At 40.8% G+C, this 27,831-nt stretch overlaps 2 protein-coding genes across 5 annotated transcripts in view; both read left to right on the plus strand.

Annotated features, from left to right (window-relative positions):
• Positions 1–391: 391 nt before the first annotated feature.
• gpx4a (glutathione peroxidase 4a) lies at positions 392–5,431 on the plus strand. 2 transcript variants are annotated; one of them, XM_087836167.1, is made up of 7 exons: positions 392–547; positions 2,975–3,069; positions 3,163–3,307; positions 3,876–4,027; positions 4,266–4,290; positions 4,484–4,543; positions 4,734–5,431. In XM_087836167.1, the coding sequence occupies exons 1-7, from the start codon at positions 455–457 to the stop codon at positions 4,764–4,766; spliced, it is 603 nt and encodes a 200-aa protein (XP_087692293.1). In that variant the 5' UTR covers positions 392–454; the 3' UTR covers positions 4,767–5,431. The 2 variants fall into 2 exon arrangements, with proteins under 2 accessions (XP_087692293.1, XP_087692294.1); XM_087836168.1 differs by lacking the exon at positions 392–547 and adding an exon at positions 2,611–2,755.
• Positions 5,432–6,455: 1,024 nt separating this feature from the next.
• Positions 6,456–27,831, plus strand: part of pip5k1ca (phosphatidylinositol-4-phosphate 5-kinase, type I, gamma a) — a 54,356-nt gene continuing 32,980 nt past the window's right edge. For all 3 annotated transcript variants that reach the window (XM_087835964.1, XM_087835965.1, XM_087835963.1), the window contains exons 1-2: positions 6,456–6,824; positions 27,748–27,779. In XM_087835964.1, coding sequence (XP_087692090.1) covers positions 6,692–6,824; positions 27,748–27,779 — 165 coding nt within the window. In that variant the 5' untranslated portion in view covers positions 6,456–6,691. The remainder of the gene's footprint in view (positions 6,825–27,747; positions 27,780–27,831) is intronic.

Genomic DNA, 27,831 nt, shown 5'->3' on the forward strand with positions numbered 1-27,831 from the left:
TAGTGACGTAGGCTGGGCGCCTTGGGATGACGCACAGCAATCGAGGGTTTGTTTGTTTTGTTTTGTTTTTTTTGTTTTTTTGTTACAAAACTTTTACACATAACTCTTCTCCCACAGTTTGGAAGGTCTTTCACATAGAAAAGGGATTTATACTTTTTGAACTTGAAGCCTTTGATAATAGACGATAACGGAACACTATAGTTCCATTATATTGTCATATTGGACTTTTGATGAAAAACAGAAACAACCTCCTTAGTTAATAATAATAATAATAATAATAATAATAATAATAATAATAATAATAATAATAATAATAATAATAATAATAATAAAAGTAGTGTCCCTTCTCCCTCCTCTGGTCTGTGAGGCCACCGCCCTCCTCTCACAACACGCTGCAGGGCGGAGTCTGCAGCTCAGGTTCACGGTGGTAAATTTGCCCTCATTTTAAAACAAAATGAGGCCATTTTATGTTATTTTAGCAACTGGGGCTGTAGCGAGCTCTGTGGCACTACTGGCGACGGTGTTGTACTTTGTATTCACCACAACGGTAACGTAAACCTCAACCATTTAATCTGCATGCTTTTGAGTGACGTCTGTGATTTCAACTGTGTGTAACACAATTTCATGTAACACGCTTTTTTTTTTTTTTTTACTGCTGTAATAATATCGTTAATCCATTTTTCACGTAAACAGCGATGGCTGTTACCTAAGATGCTCTGCGTGTTTGTGGTGGGCTTTGATTAACACACGTGACACGGACGGACGCCCACAAAGTTCGCAAATCTTTCCCTCCCTCTGCTTTTTCCCGCACAGTTAGGGACATACCTTTCCACCGAATTTAGAGGGTGGAAAAAAATACATTACGTATAAGTGCTGTTTTTGACACCGGATGTTTGTGCTCCCACTCTGGCTGCTGGTGTCAGCTGATAGGCTTATCATCAGGACAGACAGAGGCACTTCTGTATCGACACAACACCCGGCCATGTTTTTTTTATTGTGGCTGATGTTTTATGATTAAAGAATAAAAGTTTGCTTTCAGCATCCGTTTATATTAGTGGTGGAGAAAGAACAGAGTTCATTTTCTTTTTATTCTTATTATTATTACATTTTATTTGACTGTTATTATTTTCAGTGTAATTATGAGTTAGCTTCCACATTGGATTTGCTACTTTCAGTTTAGTTTTCAAGAGTTTTGGTGTTTTACTCTTTATCAGATATCAGATTTAGAAAAGCTAAAAGAGGAATTACAATTCAAGGCTCAACACTTAATGAAACTTGTTTACTGAGGTCATGCAGACCTCCTGAGTTGTAGCCTAATAAAGAAATGCACCCAAGCCTCATCAGTCCAAACGGACAAAAACTAAAACTTTATGACTACACACTATTTCTTAAATGAAACACTGTCGTTTAAATTTGATCAAGATCTGGATTTCCTGCACACTTGCCTGGACAAAATAATCTTTACTACTGAAAATCAGGGCAAAATGTTGCCTCATCTCTTATTTTGTGGCGCAATGTTCTGCTTGTTCCACTCCAGCTCTCAAAACATAATCGCCAGTTTTGTAACAATTCTGCTCTTGTTGTCTGAGATTATGATTATTTGGTAGAATGTTTTGTTCCCAGCATAAAGTTTCAAGTTTGCTTATAAACTTTGTGGTGGGAAAAAGCAGGCTGTCATGTAATGACATAGTTAGCATTGTTGAATGGGTGCATTTAAACCATAATCTTGTCTAAGCCTAATGCAAATGTGAAAATATCAGAACAAAGAAAATAAGGTTTTTTTTGCCAAACTCATTTCTTTTGAATGTTTTTGTCAAAGGTCTGTATGCTTAGCTCGCGTAGCTGTTTTGTAATAGCTCATGGACCATTGGACCCTTACAAAACAGGCAAGATAACTGTTTTCAACCCTTTTATTTCAAAATAGACACATTAGTTCTTTAATTGCTTTGGATTAACAGCACTGGCAATTATATTATATTAAAAAATATTGAGAGATTATTGATGCACAAAATAATTCTCCATAAAACTTGGTTTCTAATTTCACACTAGAATATAAAGAGGTTGTGTAACAGTGACTCAAAGCAACCTGTGCTACACACGTAAACAGGCAAAACTCAGCAACTGTTATTCAATGGGGATAATCACCGTTACTGTTATTTTTTTTGTTGTAAAATGTATATTTTTGGTACTCTTTGCATACTGAGATAAAAAGCAGCTGTGATTGAAGCAGCTGGCTCTGATTCGTCTTCACATCTTCCATTCAAAATGTGAAATGTGTAATAATCTTAAAGCTGATTGATGTAAATTCAAAATTTTAAAAAGTGTTTTTTCTCATTACAATAGAAAGAGAGAAATTCAGCCTTTTTGGGGTAACGTAGAAGTTTATATCTGCTGCAAATCACCAGTTTTTCACTCAGATACTAAACACAATGCATAATGAGCTTTGGTTTTTCTTCTGACCGTTGCTCTTTGCTCTACACGGACTAAGTTGTGAACTGTGGACTGCAGCACACATGCTTTTGGGATCAGGCTTTACTGAATCAGCAGCACAGAGGGAGGTACTGGACAATCACAGCCTATCAGTTTAGTTAATGATCACCTGGTTTTGCTTTACAAAAGCACCGTAGAACGTGAGTTTTCTCAGTACAGGGATAGAAGTTCAGCGGTGATACTTTTAGAAACTGAGGAGCTAAGTAGGGCAGCCATGCGCCTGATAGGGTGCACAGTGCTCCTCTCTGTCCTGCTGCCGGCTATGGTAAGAAACATTACTTTTGCGTTTGAGGGCTAACCTTTGCTTTTGCTTTTGCGCTCCTTAGATTTATGTTTATTTTCATGTTTTATTGGATGTATTGCTTTTTTTATTTTCATTACATTTTCTTTTTAAAATGAATTCTTTACATCTGATAGGCTGTGGAGTTTTGGAAATAACACAGTGTTCTAACTACTTATTGTTTTCTTTTTCCTTCCAAAACAGTCTGCCCCATTAGAGGAACGGCAGAGGGCAACATCCATTTATAACTTTTCAGCAACGGATATTGATGGCAACGTGGTTTCCCTTGAAAAATACAGGTAAATCTCTCTGTCATTTTGTTAAAACCTCCTATTACAATTATAAACCTCTTATCACTAAACAAATGTGTGTGCACGTGTGTGTGTATTCAGGGGGAATGTTGTCATCATCACCAACGTAGCCTCTAAATGAGGTAAAACCCCAGTAAACTACTCTCAGTTTACTCAGTTGCACGCCAAGTACGCTGAGAGAGGTTTAAGCATCCTTGCCTTCCCTTCCAACCAGTTTGGGAACCAGGTATGTAAAACATTAGTTGTTTTTTTTTTATTGCAACATTTAATGAGATTTGTTTGTGTAAGTTATCAGTTATCCAGGTCATGGATAACTGGAGATCTGTAAAGATGTTTCACCTCTCACCCAAGAGCTTACTTCAGGTCTAAAAACAAATGGTGGAAAGTCTTGTTGTATTGTTAACAGATAGACAATAACCTTTTAAATGTTTTACAGAAAAAAAATGTATAAGTGAAATTTTAGCCAGTGTGAAACCTTTATAATTTTTTGCATAAGGTCTTCTGAAATGATTTTTTTAAATATCTAAAGCATTCATAATTTCATTAAGTGTGTAATCATGTGCATAAATTGTAGTTGCAAAAACACCGCAATGGATAATTTGGCAATTTTCTCACTACTAGTCTGAAAGATGGCTTGTTTTTGAAAGAAACTAGGCCAAGTTTTAAGATTATGTCAAATTCAAGAAGCCGCTGTTTTAAGTCGACTATTTTGTTGCCATTATATATAATTTGTCATATGCAGGTCACCGAGAGCAGTTAGAGACTTTAACACTTTTAATACTATTTACTTTTAGGAGCCGGGCAATGAAAGTCAAATCAAGCAGTTCGCAGACAAGTTCCAGGCTCGGTTTGATATGTTCAGCAAGATCGAGGTGAATGGGGAAAACGCTCATCCTCTGTGGAAGTGGCTGAAGGAGCAGCCTAACGGGAAGGGCTTGTTTGGAAAGTAAGTTGTGAATGAATGAATCTGGGTCACAGTCTTATGGTCACAAAGTATCTTAAAAGCTTGTTTGGATCAGACATAATGCGTACAGTCATCTGTTTAAAATGTGTACAACTGAATTTGAACAATAATCAGTCATATCATTTAAATTAGTTATTGATTAACAGCATTTTTATTCCAATGCTGACTGAATGAGAGCGATTATTGATTTTCTAACACATTTTTGTGTTTATTTCTGCAGTAGCATCAAGTGGAATTTCACTAAGGTACGTTTTTATTACGGTTTATTTTTAAAACATTTTTATGTCAACAGGGCTAAAATATTATAAAATATAAAACGCTGAATATTTGAAAAACAGTATAAAGGATAATTTTAGAGAGTATGGAACAATTATTGGAACAAGCTTTTATATGCAAAAAATGTGTTATAATTATTCATTTATTTTCTTTTGTGTTTAGTTTTTGATCAATAGAGAGGGTCAGGTGGTGAAGAGATATGGACCCTTGGATGATCCAAGTGTACGTACAAAATCTTTGGTTATTCTGTCAGATGTTCATTGCTCGTGTGTCTGTGTGATTACTGCTCACCCCGTGATGAGCTCTGCTGTGCTTTCAGTAACAACAAGAGATGTTTGTAGTACGTGTAACTTTATCACCCCTGTGTATAGACATGCAACTGAAGTCCATGCAACTCTCTCTTTCTTTCCAGGTGGTGGAAAAGGATCTTCCCAAATACCTTTAAACCTCTAAGAGATCCCTGAAACCGTGCTTGCTTACATCCACTTGATTTTGCGTTTCCAATAGTCTGTTTTCTCACATTTCTCTGCCTCTCCAAGCACCGGTGGATATAGTTTGAGTCCATCCCAGACCAGTGACGGTCTGTTCATCAACCTGCATCGCAGGCAGGGCAGACCTGATGTGAATGGCGTGCAAACCTGCTGGGAAGGCGACCGAGCTTATATTCATAGAGTTCTATGGAGAGAACGACAGGGAACCGATTAATAGAGCATCATTCAGCACCTTAATGTTGGGCATTGTTTTCATCATAAAATATACTAAGATTTGTTCCTGTTATATTTTTGTGTGTAACATTTATTGTCTGTGATTAAAACAAAAGTGTTGGGGTTTTTATGGGGTTTTCAGGTGTTGGTACTGAGGAACAGATACATCTCGATCATTCATGTGCACAAGGATCTTTTCTTTTGTGTAACAGGAACAATTAAAAAGGATTTCAGCTGAAAATTTATTCATTTCTGAGTCAGAAACTCTTTAAGCGAGCACTAGAGCTTGAAATTGTTCAACACAGTATTGTTCAGAAAGCGTGGACAGAGCAGTTTACCCTATAGGCTGTCCTAAAAATAACAATGATGATATACAGAACAAATAAAGAACTCTGAAAATATTGAATCTTTGCAGTAGCCTGGATCATTAATTCCTTATATCGATGTTGCCGCTATTTGTAGGGGAGCAGGGGAAACGAACATTATTACACCACACAAAAAATATCATTACTATTTTTCTTTCTCTGTGTTTTTCTGATATTTTAAAAAATTATTTCTATATAACCTGATAATATCATTGTGATCTAATTCTGTGTAATAATAAGTGAAAATCTTACATCTTGACTCAGTAAAAAATGTCACCCAGATTTTATTTAAAAGACTGTTAACTTATTTATTTCCAAGCTTCTCTGAGATTCTTTATTATTAAGTATCGTCTTCTACTCACTGCAGCAGATAATCTGCTTCTCACCCTATTCCTAGCACCTTCCTCCTTCACTACATCCAATAAATTTTTTCTGTGGTCTTCCTCTTTTCCTCTTTCATTGCAGCTTCATATTCAACATGTTTCATCCAACATATCCATTATCCGTCTTTTGCACATGCCCAAACCATCTCAGCCTTTCCTCTACAACTTTGTCTCTTACAGCTCAACCTGATATATCCTGATGTTTTCATTATTAATCTTATAAATTCATACATTATAAATTTATTACTTCTACTCCTTGCAAAGGTACCCATTTGTCACTCCTACCACTCCTAGATCCACAAAGACACATTACCTTGTGCTTTCACAAATCTTCATGGTATGGCTCATTATCTTTATCCCTGTGTAATTACTAAAACTGTACAAATTAACCCTGTTCTTGAAAATCTGCACCAGTAGATTTGTTCCCCATTTCTCAGGCATTATCTGACTCTCTAAGATTTACAACTCCTGGATGTTTCCATACGTCCACAAAGTATGTCATCTGGATAAGTAAATTAAATAAGTTAAACGTATAACAGAAACATACTGAGCCCCATAAAAAAAAAAACAAGAGCCCTGAAATGTTATGCAACTGCTCAGTCAAATCTCCTTCTTACAGTTCACTCAGAGTCCTGCAGAGGGAGTCACAGGGCCCATCAGTACAAAACCAGGCGGCAGCGGCTCAGCAGCAGCAGCAAGTGCAGTGCAGAGGAGCTGGAAGAAGCAGACTGTGTGCTGCTGTCGTGAGGAAACACTGCACAGATGAAGGGACCGTCGCGGATAGCTGTCGCATATTCCTCCGTTTGATTACTGTTACACATCAAACGACCCGATCCTCTTTCCCTCCACCGGGATCGCGCCGTCGCTGTGGGTCTTTCATTCGGAGGGGCTTGCCTGTTTTTTCCTCCGGGAGGCTGAATGGAAGCAGCAGCCGAGGGAGCGGTCGGGCTGTCGGAGGCCAGGGAAGGGAGCCCGCTGTCCGGGGCCGCAGCATCCGATGATGGGGACACGGTTGTGGGAGTTAGCTACGGGATGGACGTCGCAGACATGGGTATTTTTCCACATATCTCATAAGCCATTCTCATCGTCCCTCCATCCATTTTCCCTCGCGGCTTTACTGCTGCTACCGTAACCAGAAAGTCCCGACTCATCTCTGCTAGCAAGGAATTAATAAGCTAGGCTAGTGGCTAACTAAGCTGAATGGATGGGGCTCAGGTGAAGTTAAGTGCTGTACATACTGCAAACTGTGTAGGGTACATTTATACAAGTACAACTATGAGCAGCCAGCACACGGACAAATACAAGTGTTGCATGGCTGATGATAAAGCTGTTAATATTTTTGGTTCATAAAAGCAGACAGGTGTGAAGTCAATGTTTCTCATTACTTCTTCATTTCATTTATTGATTTTTATTTATTGCTCTTTTAAAAAAATATGAATGTATTCACATGGCCAGCTTTGGGCACCTAAACATTAATTTGCTTATTTGTCACCATCTTGGCACTTACTGGAACCAGTCATTTATTAAGGAGAAGGAAGGTTGAGCAAACTAGAGCCACTACAGTTGACTAACAGGCTAGACACCAGTTAAAGGGTGTAAAAGCCTTGCAATAGTGCACCAGTGTCTGAGGAAGTCCCGATAATGCATGAATAGTATGAAGCAACTAAATGCAATCAGACCACCACTGTTTTGGTCGGTTACACCTGTGGTGGTCCTGCAATGACACCTCAAAAAAAGGCCCATTGGCAGTAAGTTTATAGATATAATTAATATTTAATTATTATTCGATTTAAATTGTCCAGGGAACTATGTATATATCAGCTGATAGAATTTAAGCCTATGTGTATCAATAATAACACTTTTTTGGGGTCATAAATTTCAGCATAGACATCTAAAGACACGTGACCTTCAAACCATCCAGAAGTTTGCAAATTGTTGCATTCTGCAAATACAATATCCAGTTATATATGCTCTTATCAACAACCTTGTCTATGCTAAAATGTCAGCGCCCTGCCATATATAGCACAGTATTATATTCAGAAAGAAATATATTATCTTTGGGATGTAAAGAACAGTTTCCAGAGTCACCTCACTACAGCCAGGTTTCTCAGCCCCAGCTTTACTGTTGCACACTTGTGCCGTAGCGGTGTCATGGTGGAATTTTCCATATGTGCACTCTAGCTGCAGTGAAAATCACACCAACAGCCCCCCTGCAGTTGATCACTACAATACCCCCACAGCTGAGCAAAAGGTTTGGTGATCTAAGGACCCTTTTCAGAACGGGTGTATTAAAGCAGTTGCTACTTTCTTTACACCATTTGTGGTTGACTTTTAGGGGATTTATTACACACGTATAAGTGAAAAGCAGGCGTTCTTAGATCTCTGTTTTGTCCAATATGTGTCCAACATACTGACATATTAGAGTCACACCTTTATGAGTCATAATGGTGCCACTTATTATATAAATGAGGGTAAAGTGAACAAATATTAACCAGTTTGCAGTGAAGGAAGTGGCAGACAGTGGGGAGAGCTAAACAGAGTTAACAAACTCGCAAAAGTGAATAATAATAAAGGGACACACACAGACACCGCACAACATAGTTCGTCCTTTTTAATAGTGTCCATTCAAGCTGATGTTTTCTCTGCATGTTCAGGATTCGTCATTTCCATTATAAAATCTTCTTTGCGACCATGTAAAACTGCTTTTAGCTGTGTGTTCAGCCCTTGTGTCTAACAGCCACCAGTCATGTTGCATTCACTGGTCTTGCACACTGTACATCACAGTTCTGGGGGGGGGGTTTCTTCTCATTGATGAGAAAGGTGCTGACTTTGATAGGAGTTCAGCACCTCCACAGAGAATAGGCTTGTGAATCAAAGAGATTGTCTGCTGAGGGTTAGTAGTCGAGCTTAAGTTTATCAGAGGAGGAAAATGGAATCCAGGTGCCCCCGACTGCAGATGGTGTGTGTTTCATTTACTCTGTTCTGCTCAGTTACTGGCTACTCGCATGCATTGGAAAACATAATTTACAAAGGCCTTGCGTGCGTTAATAGTGTTTAGGAGATATTTAACAGAGCTCTGCCCTGCTGAATATTTCATAGTTGACAGTTTGGCATTCACCTGTCTGTGCTTTCTTGCGAGGAACTTCTTGACCTTTAAATAACCAGGAAAATGATGTTATTGCTGACATACTGTAGGGCGTATAGACTTGATCTCACTCCTTTTCGTTCTCCGTGTTGCTGCTTTTGTTTGCTTGCATAGGAATATCACCATCCGTGAATAAGAGAGTGCAGGCGGGGTGGAGTGGATGGAGACGAGTGTCAGGGATGATTTGTGACAGAAAAGCAGCAAGAGTGAAAGGGAAGGTTTACAAGATGGTAGCGAGATCTGTTGTGATGCATGGTTTGGAGACGGTGGCACTGAGAAAAAGACAGGAAGCCGAGCTAGAAGTGGCAGAGATGAAGATCAGAATGGACAAGGATTAGAAATGAGTATGTCAGAGAGGCAGCTCGGGCTCAGTAGTCCACAAGACCACAGAGGAGATTCATGGCCATGGTGAAGAAGGACATGCAGAGGGTTGGTGTAAAAGAGAAGGATGCTGGAGAAAGGTAGGATAGAAACACAGGAAAAGTGATTTTTCTACTTTGAGCACGAATTAAATAAAAGGAAATCCCACATTTCCCAGAACACCTAAATTCTGTGCAGTGGTTCAGTAAGCACACCTAATCTGTCATTTGATAAATGGTTCCAAAATTATTAAGTGCAGCACCACTACTGCACGCTCACTCAGTGTTATTGGTCATCCCTCAGAGTCGTGGAGCCTTGCGTGTAAAAATGCGATTATTTTCCCCTCAGTTCTCTTGTTTTTATAACACCGTGTATAATGTTAATCCATATCTTGCTGTCTTGCAACCTAAAATTTAATGTGTGCACTGATACAAAGCGTAGCTGGCTAAAGCCCCGCAACAGGGAGGGGTAGGTGCTGATCACACTTTGACTTCCTCGCAACATCTGACAAGTGAGTGGGTCTAAAAGCGAAATCAATTAAAGACAAGTCATGTGCAATAACAATTTCAGATGACCCTCACAGCAGGGTGTTAGGTTTTTTTAGTGGATATTCACAGCAGAAACGATTCAGTTCACATAAATAATGATTAATTGAAATGTCAGTTGTAAAGGTTCAGCTTGATTCTGATTGGCTCTTTATGGTGTTGGATGCTGATCAACGTGAGCTCTCTCGGTTTACGTCAGATCCTGCAAATGCGTAATTGCGGGTTGCTCCGCAGTGTGTGAATGCAGCGTTGTGTGGGAGTCACAGCTGGCTGTTAAATAGCTGTCCATTTAAAGCATCACGTCTTCTGGCCGTTGTAATTTGTCCCCGTAGTCTACTTTCAGCACAATGGCAACTCACTTATCTTCTCCTCGCACTCGGCTTCATCCTCAGAGACAGTCTCCTCTCCTTCCTCTCTTCTCCAGAGTGAGCCACAGCTCATCTGCCTCCTCTGTGATTCCCTCACCTCAGCTCAGCCACTCATTTGCCACTATCCACCAGTCCTCGCCCTTGTCTGTTTTTCTCTGTTCGCTTCAGGCACGGCCTGTCAGATCTGCTGACGGTAGCACAAAGGGTGGGTTACCTCCTGTGGAATTTACCATCCATCTGCTTCCCCTCTTATTCCTATAGCAAGGTCTCTCTCGTTCCCCCTTCTTCTTTATCCTTCTGAAGCTATGCAGGAAAGGATCAGTTTGTATCCCTGTAGCTCGTTCGAGGAGCCTGTGTAGGGTTTTTGACCCTCTGCCAGGTTTTTTGATGTCATTATTTTACGCAGATGATGACGCAGTCCAGTTACATCTCCGATTTTGCGTGCGTGTGGAGGATGTGTGCTATAGTAGATATTTTGAGCTGGCACCACAGCAAGGCTGGAGTATTGTGTTTGCTGCTGTCTGTCCTTGTGCCTTGTCAGGGTTTTTCACTCTCCTAGGGATACCCGCTGGACAGTTGACAATAAGGGCAGGGCGGGCATATTTATTTTTTTTGTCTGTTGTGGTGACTTTGCAGGTGTGAAAGCCGGCGGCGGCGGTTCTTACATGGCTGCAGTGTCATGCTGTAATGGCTTCACTCAGTGGGGAAATAAGGCGAAGACCTACTGTTTTCAATTAAGCGAGTTACTGAGCCCCTAATGCAGGCTATTATTATTTCATAAGCAGCACCTGGAGCATGAATGCAGTGAGACAGGAACACTGTCAAACTAATGCAAACCACCCACATCGAATTAGTAGCTTTTATTTTCAGCCAAAAAAAAAAACAAAACAGCATTGGATGGTGTCTTCTCAGGGTTTTATTTCTCCAGATTGGCAGCATGACCTGTACAGTTTGTACTACAACTCACCCAGTGAATGTCTACCTAAGTCCCCGATAAGCGTTTTGAAGAAATGATTAGGATTATTAATCAGTACTATTTGATTTCTTTGAGGCTGTTATTCATCTGCTTTATTGTAGGGTTTTTACCCTACCGCAGCAGTCTCCAACCTTTTTTGCGCCACGGACCGGTTTATGCCCGACAATATTTTCACAGACCGGCCTTTAAGGTGTCGCGGATAAATACAACAAAATAAAACTAGTACCGGTATCGAAAAAAAGAAGATTTATTCATAACACACGTGAAAAGACCCAGGAAAACCGAGTTAACGATAAAAACGATAACAAAATAACGCTGAAAACCGATAAATACCCTGAAAACCATACATTTCACACCTGAGCCTCAACTCTCGCCGCCTGGTACCAAACCCTAACGGACTGGTACCGGTCCAAGGCCCGGGGGTTGGGGACCGCTGCCCTACAGTATAAAGCACCTTGAGGCAACTGTTGTTGTGATTTGGCACTATATAAATAAAAAAATATCAGAGTTAAACTTGTATGAGAATAGTACGAACTGACCAGTTTATTAATCAGTTTGTCAAAAAATAGAATTTGTCAGCAATCATTTTAATGAATCTAAATATAATTTATTTTTAGGGCATATTTCTTGGCAATTGGACCTTCTTTTAGCAATTGATGAAAAGAAAGAAAGGGGAATATAGCAATGTCTCTGAAGGTTCTCAGTCATCCAGGTCCTCGCAGTCAAAGGAGCTTGCAAAGAAAAGCGTCTGGACTTCTTTAAGTTACTTGAAGACGTTTCACCTCTCATCCGAGAAGCTTCTTCAGTTCTAAGGTCAAATGGTGGAGAGTCCCAGATTTAAACCTAGTGGGAGTATCCCCCCACAGAGGGACAAAAGGACCCCCTGATGATGGAATATAGCAATGTTGACATTGTTAAGCCAGAAGCCACTTCTATCTGTATAATTAAAGCAAAAATGCAAATGTTAACAGTTGTAACTTCTTATAAGATAAGATAGCCTTCATTGGTCAAGGTCTGGCTGTGTGGCAGGCAGGATGAGGACCCAAGTGCAGTAGACAAAACTTGAGCTTTATTGCTGAGAACTACAAACTAAAATACAAAACACTAAACTCTTGGCCTGGTAGGGCTTGAACCTGGTAGTAGAGAGCAAAACATGGAGCACGAAGAAGAGTGGGGAGGATAATGAGAGGGCACACCTGGGAAACACTCCTGGGTATGATCTAACTGACAAGACAGGGGAAGCAAAACTGATGCAAAGTACACGAGACAGGGACTATCAAAATAAAACAGGAAACACACTGAGATGCGAGCAGACAAGACAGAGCTCAGGAAGAAGGAGAGACAAAGACAGAGGAGGGATAAACAGAGACTGGGGAAACAAGATAAATAAAAACAATACAGAGGACGAGAATGACTCTCACAGGAGACACGGGGATGAGACAAAGACACAAAAGGAACCTTACAACAACAAACAAGAATCCATGAACCAGAAATAAAGAAACTCAGAGACACAAAAAAGAACTAAACTCAGGATTGCACTGTACAAACCTAAAATTCAAATCATCTCTTACAGCAAAGGAAACAATCATAAATCCATAACAAAACCCAAAACGCTGGGTGAAAACCCTGCACCATGATAGCATTAGTCTCAGTGGGGAAATTCACATTGCGAACAGCAGCAGAGTAGACAGGACAGGAATATAAAAATTGAAGAAAATACATAAACCACACAAAGTAGAAGAAATATTCTGTTCTGCTATCTGAGTCTGCTGAAAGTGCCTGAGCCTGACAAAGTGGAAGACCAAGATGCTGCGGGGTTTATTCAAGTTTAATAGGGCCTGAGCCGTGAGAAAATATATTCATTCATTAAACAGTGTGGGCCTAGTTGGCAAGTTCAGTCTGACCCTGGTATAAGCATTACTCCCAGCTCGTGTGATGGTGAATTTGCTTTGGGCCCCGAGAGAAGAGATAAAATAACCAAGGCTGCTTTTTCCAGTCTCTATCAGCCACAGCACAGATCGTTTCTTAGCACTCTTGAGTTACTTCTCCGATTGGTCAGATTAGTCTCTCTGGGCAAAAGACTTGCTATTCTTTTCTATCCTGGTTTCTGATGACTTCTTTACCTATTTTAATCATGTACGTATTTATTAGGAAGATACTGATGTGGAAACAGCTCACTTGTCAGCATATGGTCACTGTCACTTAACTTTTCCTAGTTCGTTTAAGGAGCATTGTGCAAGTAAATAAGAGAAAATGTGATTGTTTGATTTGCTGGGATTTTGCAACACATCTTGTGCAGAAACTGTTCTCTCTCAGAAAGTTTTGTTTAGATTTGTTCTGATATGTTGAAAAAGGTGAAGCGAGTTTGTGGTGGAACAATGTAGGAACACAACAGTTTGTATATTGACTTGACCTCTCGGGACGACGGCCAGTATTTCCAGGCTTCAGTAGATTTCATGTTTATAGAGGCTCCATAGTTTAGTGGTTAACATGTAAAAGATGCCTGGTTTAAGATTCTGAGGAGACACAAATCCTTGGGTGGTTTGGTCTGGTGTAACAATCTGTGTGAAATTACTTGGAACATCCCTATTGTCCATAGTATTGCTTTAACTTTGGAATATTTAATTTAACTTTGTACTTTTGCTAATTTTCTATAGAGTTTACACTTTCTGTTTTTCATATTTATATTTTAAGCGAGCGTCAAATACTCAAATTCATCGACTGTGGTGACTCCTTTCCAATAACAGAGCAGACAAAAGAAGAAGCCTTTATTTTGTTTTGTTTTTTCGTTCTGCCGGAGGTTTCTTCCTGTTAAAGGGGAGTTTTTCCTTCCCACTGTCGCCAAAGTGCTTGTTCATAGGGGGTCATATGATTGTTGGGTTTTTCTCTGTATTTATTGTAGGGTCTACCTTACAATCTAAAGCACCTTGAGGCAACTGTTGTTGTGTTTTGGCGTTGTATAAATAAAACTGAATTGAATTGAATTACGAGATTGTTGATCTGAGTATAGGTTTAGCCATAAATCAACAGGATTTCCATTAATCTTTTAAGTCTAATGGGCAGCCTGGCCTAAGACGACCCCTGTAAACTGTTTATCTGACATGTCCTGTTAGACAACAGCTATTAGTTTTACACATATAAAGAGAACCCAAAAGCACTATGACGAAGTTTCAAAATTATGAAAGAACCAGGCAGATATTATAACTTAATATCTTTTTAGTTGGCTACTTACAAATCACAATAGGCTAAACAATTTCTTAATTATTAAATATAAACAGCATTAATCGTGCTTTTTATGAGTATAGACTGTGAAATAACACCAGTTTGTCTCTGTCTCGTCACTTGCTGCGTATGCAGAGATGCACTTAGGCCAACACAGCTCCACTCTTTAGTCTGTGCTTCACAGTTAGCATTAAAGATTAAGATACTTGATTTGCTGTTGTAGAGGTATACAATGAAATTTTGCTTGGTGGCTCTGTCGACCAACAGCAAGGGATGAAAGCAGCTTTTTTTAAAAAAAGACAAAAAAAAATAGTACAAACAAAAACAACTATAGAAAAAGCAATAAAAAGAAAAATATACAGCACACAAACAACAAGTAAGGTGTAAAGTGACTTTCTGTTTATTTACCTCAGTGCAAAGATTATGCAATATTGTGTATTTGGACAGATATTAAATCAGACCCAGTAATTATTATAGCAAACTGCACTAATCAAATGCAGCCATAACAAAACATTCTTCACTCCTGCAGATTTTCTCCACAGGTGTTTTTCTCTTTTCTCCATGTGTTGACGTTCTGTGGGTAACCCTGAGAAAAAGACTCATTATCTGTACTGTTTTGTGCTACATTGGTAGCTAAGGAATGTGTTGTCTACCACATTGTAAATTATAAACGCTGTAGCCTGTGAGTACTTTATAAGCATTCATCTGCATGTCCAATAGTGGCAAAAAAGGCTTTAAAACCACACGTGGTGCAGGGCTAAAAACATGACTTGGTGTTGGTAAAATGGTAAATGGTAGCGCATGACAAGTGAATATATGACGCTGAAACACATACCGGTGCTGCTATGTCCTCTGCACTCTGTGTTTTCATATAGGTGGCCATTTGTAGGGGTAGTGTGTGTGTGTGTGTGTGGGGTGCAAGATTGCCAGTAAGGTCACGCAGGATAAATGCAATGCACCAGAGCATATAGATGAAAGACTGAAGTACATGGGAAATATGCAGAAATGGGATTATAGGCAAAATGTCATTTTGGATATACTTTAAAAGCCTGCTGTCTTGTAAGAAATTTGCTCAACAGTTCCTTAATCTAATACAAATATGTGACTAGTAGCTGTGCAGGAAAAACAGCTTCCCCACATCTTTTTGTATTGTAAGACTCACAGTGTCACGTTACTAAATACAGCAATAGTTTGATCTGAGGGCTGTTTTTCTTTTCGTCTCTGCACCTAACCAAGATGAGGCATAAAATAACAGGTCTCTGTAGATTATTTATTGCATGTGTGACAATACCGACTGAGACATTGTTGTGCAGCTCTGTTAGAGGAGATTACCTTCTACTGAGTCACCGCTGCCTGCAAAGATGCTGCTCTCAGCAACAACACAGCAGCACACAGTAGTCAGACTGATCACCTCCGTGTTTATTCTGACTATCTCACCTCTCCTCTCCTCTCCTCTCCTCTCCTCTCCTCTCCTCTCGAGTCCATAAAAGGACTTCTTTCTCTTGGCTGACAGCTTTCATTGCATTTTGAGGATCAGCAAGGATCACTAAGCTCAGTTCTGATCTGGCAGCTCGGTAATGAAAAACAGACTGAAATTACATAAGAGTTTGAGCGCTTGAGCGTGTCATTTTGCCAGCAGGACTTAGCTGTTTTTAGCTTTGCCCAAGAACAGAGTTCTGCAACTCAACCTTGTCTGTTTTTGCAGGAAAGCGAGACCTCCCTGTGGGAGCGTAGGACACGGCCACTCTCGACGTGTAAATCCAACGATATTAAAACAGTTAAACCATACTCACTTGCAGGCATACAGAAATGCATGGTAACTGAGCCTCTCCACATTGAAATAGTAGTTATTAAAACTTCTCATTTGTGTTTGCATTGACTCCATCTGCATATTGGCTTGTGCACTGTGAGCGGGCGTCACATTCCCACAGACACACAGGTAGGCGTCTGAATAGCTGACTGTCAGGAGCTGCTGTTTAATTGACTTTTCATGCTGTATGAAGTGTGTGTCCTTGGGATGTGTTTAAAACCTGCCCGCTATCACTAGACTTGGCCCAGCTTTAATAAAAGCAGCTCTCCCTGCATCCCCTCACCTCTGATTTCCATTTCAAAGTCCACTGAGCTTTCACGCTTCTGTGAGGAAAAATTACACTTTCATGCCCACCTGTTCCATTACTCCAGTCTACAGTTTGAAATTAAGATGCAACTGGTGAAATTCAGAATGGAGTCATTAGCTGATATAACTGCCCAGCCGTTATTTCAGCCACTTTTCACTCTTGTTTTGAACATAAAAGACATCGGTATGGATGCAAATAATGGCAGACAGGTCTTGTAGTGAAGAGTGCATCTCTGATGATATCTGAGACATATATAATCATTTATCTAATGTAAAATCAGTCTTACAGAGCATCAGTTTTAACAGTTGGCCCGATACAAAAGGACCCAGTAACCCAGAAAAACAGACAGACGGGTTCCTGCTCCCACCTGTCCCTGCATTAGTACCATCTTATCCTGATAATCCTGACAGTTAGCCTCATGGCCTGGGGAGAATGGTATTGGGATTAGGGATAGTGAATGACCATGACTTGGCTGGCTTTTTCTTTGGGATGTTGTCTGTCTGCAACACCAACAATACCTCCGACTTGCTGCGGTCAGTCGTGTCTGTACGAAGTGATCACGCTGCAACAGTAAAGAAACGTCCGGAGCAGCAAATATTCCATTTCCGAAAGGGTTGGGATGCTGTGTGAAGTGTAAAAACAAACAAACATTTGAACCAGAACCTCAATTTTCCTGATAGTGCAAACAACTCCCACATTTTAAATAATCAATGATAAAAGTCTGTGACTTTCCTGTTGAATAACTACTTAATTAATCCATTAGCTGCCTAAGCTATTTTTGCCAGGAGTTTGGAGAACTTTCTCATAAAGGTTCCATAAGTAAATATTTAGTTTTTTATATCTTTGTGTATTTATCTGTCTATTGCTCATCATCCAGCTCCAGGCTATGTGCCTCAAAAGATCCGTTTTTGAGCCAGCTGCGGGCAGGAAGCTTTTCATTAAGCCTACTTGCTTGCTATTGATCATAATGGATGACTTGGCATAGTAAAAAGCTGCCCTCTCCTTTGGCGTTCTCGCTGTATTTCACAAAGTGGATGATGTGTGCTGACAACAGAGGACATAGAGACTTTCCCCTTGTGTGTGCTCCCCATTGTTCAGTAAATCTAAGGAATCCTGAGGGAAAATACTTTGCAAAGAGAACATTGTGGATGTTTTCCGGCATCATAGTTCTACGTTAAATCACGGTAACATGTTTAGAGATTGTTTAAACCGTATTTCCTGCTGAAGTTTGTAAGCAGGGTGTATTTGTCTCCCTATGCCAGCCTGTCTCCGTGTGTGTTTACATGCAGAAGCAGTGAGGATAAGCTGTAAGGCTATTATTCTGCCAGGGTGCCATAATTGCAAAGAACATTTAAAGCCTCTTTGTGTAGCTTAGCATTAGGAAGTTGATGACTCCCTAATTATAAATAACACCATAAAAAGTAGCTGATTAATAAGGAATTGGCAACTGAAAGGAAATATTGACAATGTATGTTACCAGGCTTGTCTTAGATAGATAAGCACGCTGGAGTGCTGTGACAGAAACCAGCTTGTCAATGCTTCTAATCACTGTCTCTGCCACTAGCACTGGTTTCTTTGATCTGAGTCACATTAGGGCTGGAAATGTGGGTGCTAATGTGGAGAGGAAATAAAAATATGATTACAAATGAATGGGTCTATTCAAAACAAGTTAATTGACTCCACAGATCTTGTTTTTCAGACTGGATCAGGCCTGCTGTTTGTCCTCCTTTTAGTTTTAGTATTATATTTAATAAAGCCACTACATTTAAACCACCTGCCGAATTTTGCATAGGTCCCCTTCGTGCTGCCAGAACTGACCCGTGATGGCGTGAACTCCACATGACCACTGATGATGTCCTGTGGTAAGATGAAAATGGTGCTCGGAAATCAGGAGATCATCACATGTATCTGCTAAGTAAAGAGCGTCATTTAAAAAAATCATGAAACGACACATAGCACTAATGTACATCAGTAAACTATCACTAAGTTGTTGTTACTGTTTCCTGCGCTTCATTCTGGATCAAAACCAGATGGAGGAGCGAGGACCACACGAGCTGGCTGGTGTGGTCATGGAAAAGTACACAGCCTGATGGATACTGAGCTAAAGGGCTCAAGGTTAGAAAGGCTTGATAACAAAGATTTAGGATCAGTTTTCCCTGTCTCAGTCTAAAGAGAAGTCGCAGTTGCAGTATTGGTTTTTTTGTGGAGTGAAGTTTATATTAACCATCTTCTTGACAAAAAACAAGGAGAACCTGAGGATTTTCTGTCTTTCTGAACATCTGCACCATTCAGGACCTCGCCACCATTAGAGATAATATTACATTATATCATCCAGCGTTGTTCATTGGCTCTACTTTATGCTGCTGAGTACAGACTAGGCTGCTGTGTTGATTTTTTTTCTGCATTTAAATACTGACAGAATGATGGATTTCTGCTTTCTGTGGGTCAGGCGCACTTTGACACGACTATCAAAAGCTGCTTTGTTGTGGCATGAAAAATTAACACCCAATCAATTGCTGGACCATCATCAGTGAGTCTCTGCCAAGATAATAACCAATCATCTCAGAGAAGCCTCTTACTTAGCTCATCCTCAGGGAGAACCAATATTGATCCCATCTGGGCCAGACATTGCCGTCAGTAAGACACAAGGCTGTCTACAGTGTGTGTGATGTGAAGAATTACGCAAACGCGCGAGTTGTTTCGTCTTTGTGAGCCATTTTGTTGTTTAGATTCACTAAAGAAGAATCTACTACATAAAGTAGTTCTGAGGATTTTTAGGTATTTGCTCCAAATGTGAACTCTAAAATAGAAGGTTTTCAACCCATCAGCAGGGAGAGTTTCTGCTTCTTTGTGCAAGGAGAAGAGGACCTCCAGCAGGGCCCTGGTGTGAATACCTCTGGCCAAACAATCAGAAACAGATGTCATGAGGGCGGCCTGAGAGCAAAATGTCCTGGATTGGTCCCTGTGTTCACCATGTAGCCTGATTGGCAGTTGCCATAGAATACCACAATTGGTAGGTCCACCACTAATGCCCTGTCTTGGAGATCCCCCAGGACACCCTAACCCCTGATATTGTAAGGGATGCATACAAACACATGGGGGCCATACAAACTACAGAGTACCATTTTTAATTACTTCAGTAAAATTTCTGAAAAATGGACCGGCCTGCTGGTGATACGAGAAGGGAGCAGGAGATCGACAGACGGATTGTTGTGGTGAGTGTAAAAGCGAAGCTCTCAATTTACCGGTCGATCTACGCCCCTACCCTCACCTATGGTCATGAGCTATGGGTAGTGACATACATGCGGCGGAAATTGGCTTCCTCCATTGGTGGCTGGCCTCTCCCCTAGGTGATTGAGTTCGGCCATTCGGGAGGGGCTCAGAGTAGAGCCGCTGCTCCTCCACATTGAAAGGAGCCAGCTGAGGTGGTTCGGGCATCTGACAAGGATGCCTCCTAGGCGCATCCTGCGCAAAGTTTTCCGGGCATGTCCCACCGGGAGGAGGCCCCGGGGCAGACCCAGGACACGCTGGAGAGATTATATCTCTCGGCTGGCCTGGGAATGCCTTGGTGTTCCCCCGGATAAGCTTGAGGAGGTGGCTGGGGAGAGGGAGGTCTGGGCTTCTCTGCTTGGGCTGCTGCCCCCATGACCCGGGACCGGATAAGCGGAATAAAATGGATGGATCCATCGTTTTTTCACTTTTATTTTCAAGGTGTTTTTAAATTCATCAGTAATTTGATAACTTTGATTTAATTCAGACAATGTGGGATCTTTCGCTCTTAACACATTATTCAGTTCATGCCAGTATAGATTGGAAGTGGTTTTGCTTCCTGACTTTTAATTGTTTTGCCCCTTTTTAATGCTACAAACATGTTTATTCCATTGCAGAAAGTGGGCATTTTAACCTAAGAATCTATGAGGATTGAGTCAAAGTCAGTGTCAAGTGGCCACTGCGGGGAACTGCAGTTTTTGGCACCTCTGCACTTGCTTCATTTTTCAGCCCTGGAGGTTGGCACTTGGTTTTATTTAGCTTATCTTTTCTTTTTTTTCACCCTGTTTGCACGTGTATTTGTTTGCATTATATCATATACTGCTGTGTGGCTGCACCAATGCCCTATTTAACAGCAGGATGAGAGGACATGTGGAAGGCAGCATCTGTCTGTTGATTCCAGGCACACGTGAGTTAGTCATAAAAATGCCGGCTGACCTCAATAGGGGCACCATGGAAACAAGAAGGAGAAAAAGTGTTTGTGCGTGTGTGTGTGTTGTTCAGGTCCACGTCATAGAAAGCAAAGAGTGATTGTACCAGTTCAGTGTCAAAGATGTTGGATTAACCTGAAAGATTTCAATAAATATGGGAATGTTTCTAATGAGTCATTTAGGCAGAGATCAAGAAAAATAGAATATCCTGTTTGGATCTTAGCAATCCGTGTTTTTCCCCCCCAGTGAAGCGTTTCAATTTGCAGTATCCTGCACATTGTAAAGCAAGTTTGGACAAGAATAAATTTTATGTGTGTGTTGGTATGTCTCAGGTTATTCTATCTCTTAGTATTGTAGACTTTTGTGGGGTTTTGGGGATTTTATCACACCTATTTTACATTATGGGACTCGTGGAAACCCCAGTTCATACATTTCTGGAAAAGCATCCATTATCCAGCAGGGTTATTCCCTACATAAAGTTTTATGTGATCAGCTGTTTGCTAACATGCTTTCCTGCATATTGATAGACATTGGATGCTTTGATTCATCTTTAGGCATAATTATCTAAGCTCTGTTGAGCAAATGTACAGGGTTTAATCTATAGTTTAGCAGAGATATGCGTGGATGGTCTTTCAGGAATTGGAAAACAACCAACTAGTAAAATATGAACATAATCATATAAGCGCAGGGGTTTTCAGAATGATGTACAGTCTGTCTCATTTCACCTCGCGTGAATATTAGCTGCCAGTAATGGACGACTCTCTTCAGGGTTATGAGAAGAAGCCATAAACCAACAAATGGCCATTTAGATAGGAAACAGATTCAGCTAGGAGCTGTTTACTTGGAAGGCTCTATTTGTTGTTCCATCCCCTGAAGAACTCTACAGCCTGCTGCCATATAATGGTGGAGTGAGAACAATTTTTCAGTATCTCCTCGTTCTGCAGCTTCGCAACACTGAACGAGAAGGGTAAATATGTTAAAGGTAAATGCAGAGATACCACAGACATGTTATCAAACAAGACTCCTGTATTCATGGTCAAGGCATATAAATATGCTATTGTTTTCACATTTTTTGTAGGTACATAAGCTTATTACTCTGTTTTTTCTTTATTGACTTTAACATGCTCTTATCAGCTTCCTGCTTGTGTGTTTTTGTTAATATATGTGGCAGGAATTACATGAACAGCTGCAAAGAATTGTGATTTCAAGTCTTGCACTTCACGCACACACCCCACTTCACACCTCTGCCAAGGCTGAAAAATTCTCTCCACATCATGTAGGGCTGCACGATTAATCGTTAGAAAATCGCGATCTCAATTCATACTTATGTGCGATCTCATTTCCAAATGACAACGATTTAAAAATTTTAAAAAAAGAAAGAAAAAAGACGACGACGATTGTACCGCATTTTGATCCGGGACGTAATCTTCATGAAAACAAGCGCTCACTCTTCCTGCTCAACAAATGACAAGGGCGGAGCCTTATACCACGTGATACAGAAGCTGCGTCGTGTGATGCTAAAATTAGCAGGGAAAAAACAACGGACAACACGTCAGGGATGACGAGAAAGTGACAGGAGAAAATCCGTCCCGGTCAACCACCCAAACATCAATAACGGGAAACTTATACAGCGCTTCCCTATACCCGTCGAACTCCCGCAGGCACAAAGAAATTACGGAGGCTATTACTTATCACCTGACCAAAGATATGGCTCCCATCAACACTGTGCAAAACGAGGGATTTAGGAAAATGATCAACACGCTAGACAAACGCTACACAGTGCCGTCCCGCAACTATTTTTCTATTGTTGCACTACCTGCTCTGTACACGCAGCGTCGAGCAACGGTGGAGACGGAATTTCAAGCAGTACAACATTTTGCGGCAACGACAAAACGTGAGACATTTGTTGTTTTTATGTTTATTTATTGTTTTTATTAGGGATGCAACGATACCAATTTTTTCAAACCGATACGATACAGATACTTGGATCTGAGTACTTGCCGATACAGAGTACAAAAAAACAATACTTCTACCACACACACACACACACACACACACACACACACACACACACACACACAAATACAATTAATTGGAAGACAGGTTTTAAAAATAAAGTCTTAATAAAAATGACCACAAAAAAATTTCAAGTGAAAAATAAGCACTTCTGTTAAATTATTGCAGAGTCTCCACATTGTAATTTTACAAAATATCACTGAACTATTGTCTCGAGCTTTCAGAATAATAAATAAACACTTCTGTTTGGAATAAAATAAATACAAATTAGGTTTGCGAATAAAATAAACTTTTAGAGTGTCCATATTGTAAACAAACAAACAAAATAATTATTATTAAATAAATAATAAATAAAATAATAATTGGCTCCCTAGTGGCCAATCTAAAAAACTACAACAGAAATGACAAGCCACCCTCTGATTAATGAAATAAGTTGGTATCGGTTAACTTTTACGAGTATGAGTACACACACATTTTACAGTATCGGCCCCGATACCAGTATCGGTATCGGTGCATCCCTAGTTTTTATGTTCAGTCTCAACTGTTACGAAGTTGATGTGCAGTTAATAAGCGCAATAAATATTTATACTGGAAAAGAAAATCGTGAGAGAATCGTGATCTCAATTCTAAGCAAAAAAATCGTGATTCTCATTTTATGCAAAATCGTGCAGCCCTAACATCATGCATCGACGGACTTCCTGCATTCAGAAAATATCCTTGGATTGTGATGTTTTCTTGAGGACATTCATTTCTCTTAACTTATATTTGTGAACATATGATCCGACTCTCAGGGGTAATCACTGTTTAGTTAGGCCTGACCCAACCTCTGGTAACATTTTAATCCAAATGTATGTTGGACTTTTTAAGTAACCGTGCTAAAAACAAACAGACAGGCAGGCAACCTGAATCCATCAAATAACCTCCCCGTTGGAGTTAATTACGTGCTTGTAATCATAATATACAGTGATTGCATTTCAGGCTGACAGAAGCATTAGTTTAAAGGCTGAAATTTTTAATATAGTTTTGGCTCCTGTGTAATATTTCCTCTTCCCTAACCTATTTCCTTCTTTCCATAATTTAAAGTAATTTAATAATGGCTCGTCTGGGTTTACTTAATGTTGGCAAAGACCTGGAGGACGGATGGATTCTTTGAGTGAATACAACAAGTTACATTTAGACTTAGATTAAAAAAAGCCTTGTAAGTATCTTACACTCAGACTGCTGCTTAATGCAATGCCTGTGCAGACTACCGATATCTTACAGGAGCTTGTCAGAAGGCAGCCATCCAGCTGCAGTGTATGGACCCAGTGTATGGTCTGCTGTTACTTTGACTCACACACCTAATCTTGTGTATTCCCAGTCACTACACAATCCCACATACCTTTGCGCGCTTACACACTCTTGGGGCTGTCTTGACAGGTGCAGGCATGTGGAAAAGAAGAGATGTAGCCACAGTTAGTTAGATTCCTTTGCATACAAACACATGCAACACATTTGGAGCAGACACTCTGAAGTGACTGGAGAGATGTGGAAGAAGCACAAAAATTCAACCGCATGCATGTGCGCACAGGCAAAATGAATAGTAAGCACACTGAAAGCAGGAGTGTCTTTCTGCACTGCAAACATCTTTGTTTTACCCATATTTTTATTACTGGTTGTTCCACCTTGCAGGAAGCTGTCGTAGCACGCTTGTTTGTGCATCCCAGTGTGAATATGTGTGTGGAAGAGGGAGCAAGTAAGAGAGACGGAGCTGGAGGAGGGGTGGAGAACTGGCTACTGTGAGGCTCAGTCACATGGCCATGCACGAGAGGCAGGCAGGCAGACTAAGAGAGGCTGGCTATCATTTGAGCTGCAAGCACCAAGTCAAGCTGTGAGGATGCTCTCCCACTCCTGTACAACCCTGGCTTATTGGTATTAGCTGTTAGTGTCTCAGCTGGCGAGAGACAGTGAATCATAGTGTGCTGGTTAGAAGAGGAAGTCTCTGCAGAGTCCAGGCTGAAAGTCATGTTCAGTTCTCATTTAGCCTGTTGTGAATTGTTCACAGTAATGCGCACTCTGAAAATTGCTTCCTCGGGAGGAGCAGAGCCAACCCATTTTAAACCATCAAAAGCTTGTGCACATTCAGACGCTGGGATCTGGTAACATTTGCTACATGAAAAACAAAATGAGCTTCCCTTTTACATTTCCTTCCACCGCCTGAGATGTTTTCACACTTGCACTGCAGCTTTTCCAGACATTATCCATTAATTGTGCCGAATAAAGCAAACACAGTTGCTTCTGGACAACAGTAGAAAGTGATCCCAAGGTAATTCTCCTGAAATTGTTTGCAACTCAACCCAACTTGTACTTGATGGCTGATTCTGTGTCACCTTTTACAAGAAGGTACACCCTCTTTCAGTTCTAAGCTTTTATGTATCAGGACATAATGAAAATCATGTGGTTGACTATTTTACAAAAACTCGTGCAGAAGCGGTGCATGAAAAATTAAACGTACCCTGTGATTTAGTAGTTTGTAGAATCACCTTTAGCAGCAGTAATTTAAAATAATTGTTTCCTGTATGACTTTATCAGCCGTTCACATCATTTTGAATCAGTTTTGGCCCACTCTTCTTTAAAGTGTTGCTTCCATTCATTAAACCAGAGCATTTCAATCTTGCTGATGTATAGATCATTGCAGCACCTTGATTCATTTCTTTTTCTTTAAGTCTATTTCTAACTCTAGAGCGCATGTGTTGACTCCAGGCCTCGAGGGCCGGTATCCTGCAGGTTTTAGATGTGCCCTTGATCCAACACAGCTGATACAATACACAGCTAGGGGTGATCGTGGCTCAAGAGTTGGGAGTTCGCCTTGTAATCGGAAGGTTGCCGGTTCGGCTTGGACAGTCTCGGTCGTTGTGTCCTTGGGCAAGACACCCGTTGCCATTGGTGGTGGTCAGAGGGCCCGGTGGCGCCAGTGTCCGGCAGCCTCGCCTCTGTCAGTGCGCCCCAGGTTGGCTGTGGCTACAACGTAGCTTGCCATCACCAGTGTGTGATTGGGTGGATGACTGGATGTGTAAAGCGCTTTGGGGTCCTTAGAGACTAGTAAAGCGCTATAAAAATACAGGTCATTTACCATTTTACAAATTGCTAAATGACCTCCTCAACATGTCTTGAAGTTCTCCAGAGACCTGGTAATGAACTAATCATGTGATTCAGGTGTTTTGACCCAGGGTGAGATCTAAAACCCACAGGACACCGGCCCTTGAGGGCTGGATGATGGACGATGGACTTCACACTGTTTGGAAATGGTCTTATAACTCTTCATAGATTGATGGGGGACAACATTTTCTTTTCTAAATCATTGCTGTCGTCTTTCCTCCTTGGCATCATGTTAACACACTCCTGAATTCTCCAAAAACCTCACACCTGCCCCTAATCCATTCATGAGTTTATTTGATTAGCAGTACCTGGCTGATCCTAAACCTCTTTATTCCCATGTAAGCAGTAAGGATGTACTTTCTAATACACTGTTTCTGCATTTTGGTTAAATTTGTGGTAGATAAACAATTCAAGATTAATTATATTTTTGATTATTTTTTTGAAAGAGGGTGTATTTTCTTTCACGATGACTGAATATTAATTGAAACGGCTGAATGGGCTTTCACCCAGCTGCTCCTCTTTTGTCCTAACAGCAGGGTTGCATGTTTCTAGGCGTGCAGCAGTGAGATTTCAAAGCAATATCTTCTCCAGTAAAATCAGGCCTATCACCTTGTCATAAGCAATAAGGAACTTATGCTTTCCTCAGCGGTACGGGATGTGTTGTAACCTTACTGACACAATACCACAAGAAAATCTTTTAAACATTGCCGCTCCATCTGTTTCCCAAAAGTGAAAAGTAATCACATAAGCAAAACCAGTGTCCTCATCAAAGTGTCTCATCAGTTGTATTTATATCATCGTGTATTTATTCCCAACTGTCAGGCTGTGTTGCTGCAGTTTCTCCAGAAATTCCACCATCTGGGCTGCTGAGTGTGATAGCAGTTATGATGATAACAGTAACAGAGTGAGGCTGATTAATTCCCTCTCTGTCTGAAGCCATCTCTGAACCACCCTCTTCATCACTTTCAACTCTTTCTTTTGCTCATTTTCCGTTCTCCCTTTCCTGCTTTCCTACCCTTCTCTCCATTATTATGCTGAGTGTTATATATGTCTATAATTATGTCTATTTCAGGCCTCCCTAGTGGAAACAGGACTCTGATTGCCTTTCTCTACTGTTTACATCCTGTTATTAGGCTGGAAATGATCATAACATGGCAAATACTGCTTTACTTCATGTATTTACTGGTATGATTAGTATTTATTAGTGTAGCACGTTGTCACCATACTAGAAATGTTTATGTCATATGTTTGAGCTTGTCTCATGATACGAGGCTGCGGTGGGGCGTGGTCTGTGGTGCCGTGCGGACGCACCTGCATGGCATCTGCAGATCACACCCGCGGTGTTAAAACACGGGGACTCAGGGGTTGTTGTCGTGGTGTGATGTGCGGCTGGCAGCTTGGGAGCTGCAGCCAGTGTAAATAAATGGCTCAAAACACGGATCTGTGGTCCCGCCGTGCCTTATTCACGCCACAGAAGCATATTGAGTTAAAGTTAGTTCATTAAGAGAACCTGTACTTGGGCTGGGGTGGGTGGAGTGTAAATGTCTGAATAAACCTATTGGCATTGGAACAAATAAATAGGATACATTTTGGTGCATAGTCTAGTCAACCGTCACACACATGGGCTTCAGTGCCGCCTGCACAGCAGAATTATCAGTTGTAGGTTTTCTAAAGGACTTCGTGCCCTTGATGTTACTGTTTCCTGCAGTCACTCAGTCAGGCCCCCGCTTGTGTTTGACAATGTCATTACATAATGTTAGGCTGCTGCATCCACCCTGTGGGATTCATCTTTGTCACGGAAAGGCTAATGATGCTGAGTAATGGAGCCTCTCTGTCACAGAGCGACTTACAGCCAGTGCTTTGTCTCTTCTTGTCCCCTCTCCTACAGACGCAGCTGCTAAGAAAGCCTTCATCACAGAGGTGAGCCACCACCTGCACCTGTCTCTCTGTCTTTTTGTCATGATTAGGCCGT

Source organism: Neolamprologus brichardi, chromosome 23, assembly GCF_056152115.1.
Source record: "Neolamprologus brichardi isolate AB-2024 chromosome 23, ASM5615211v1, whole genome shotgun sequence".
Classification (NCBI taxonomy): Eukaryota; Metazoa; Chordata; class Actinopteri; order Cichliformes; family Cichlidae; genus Neolamprologus; species Neolamprologus brichardi.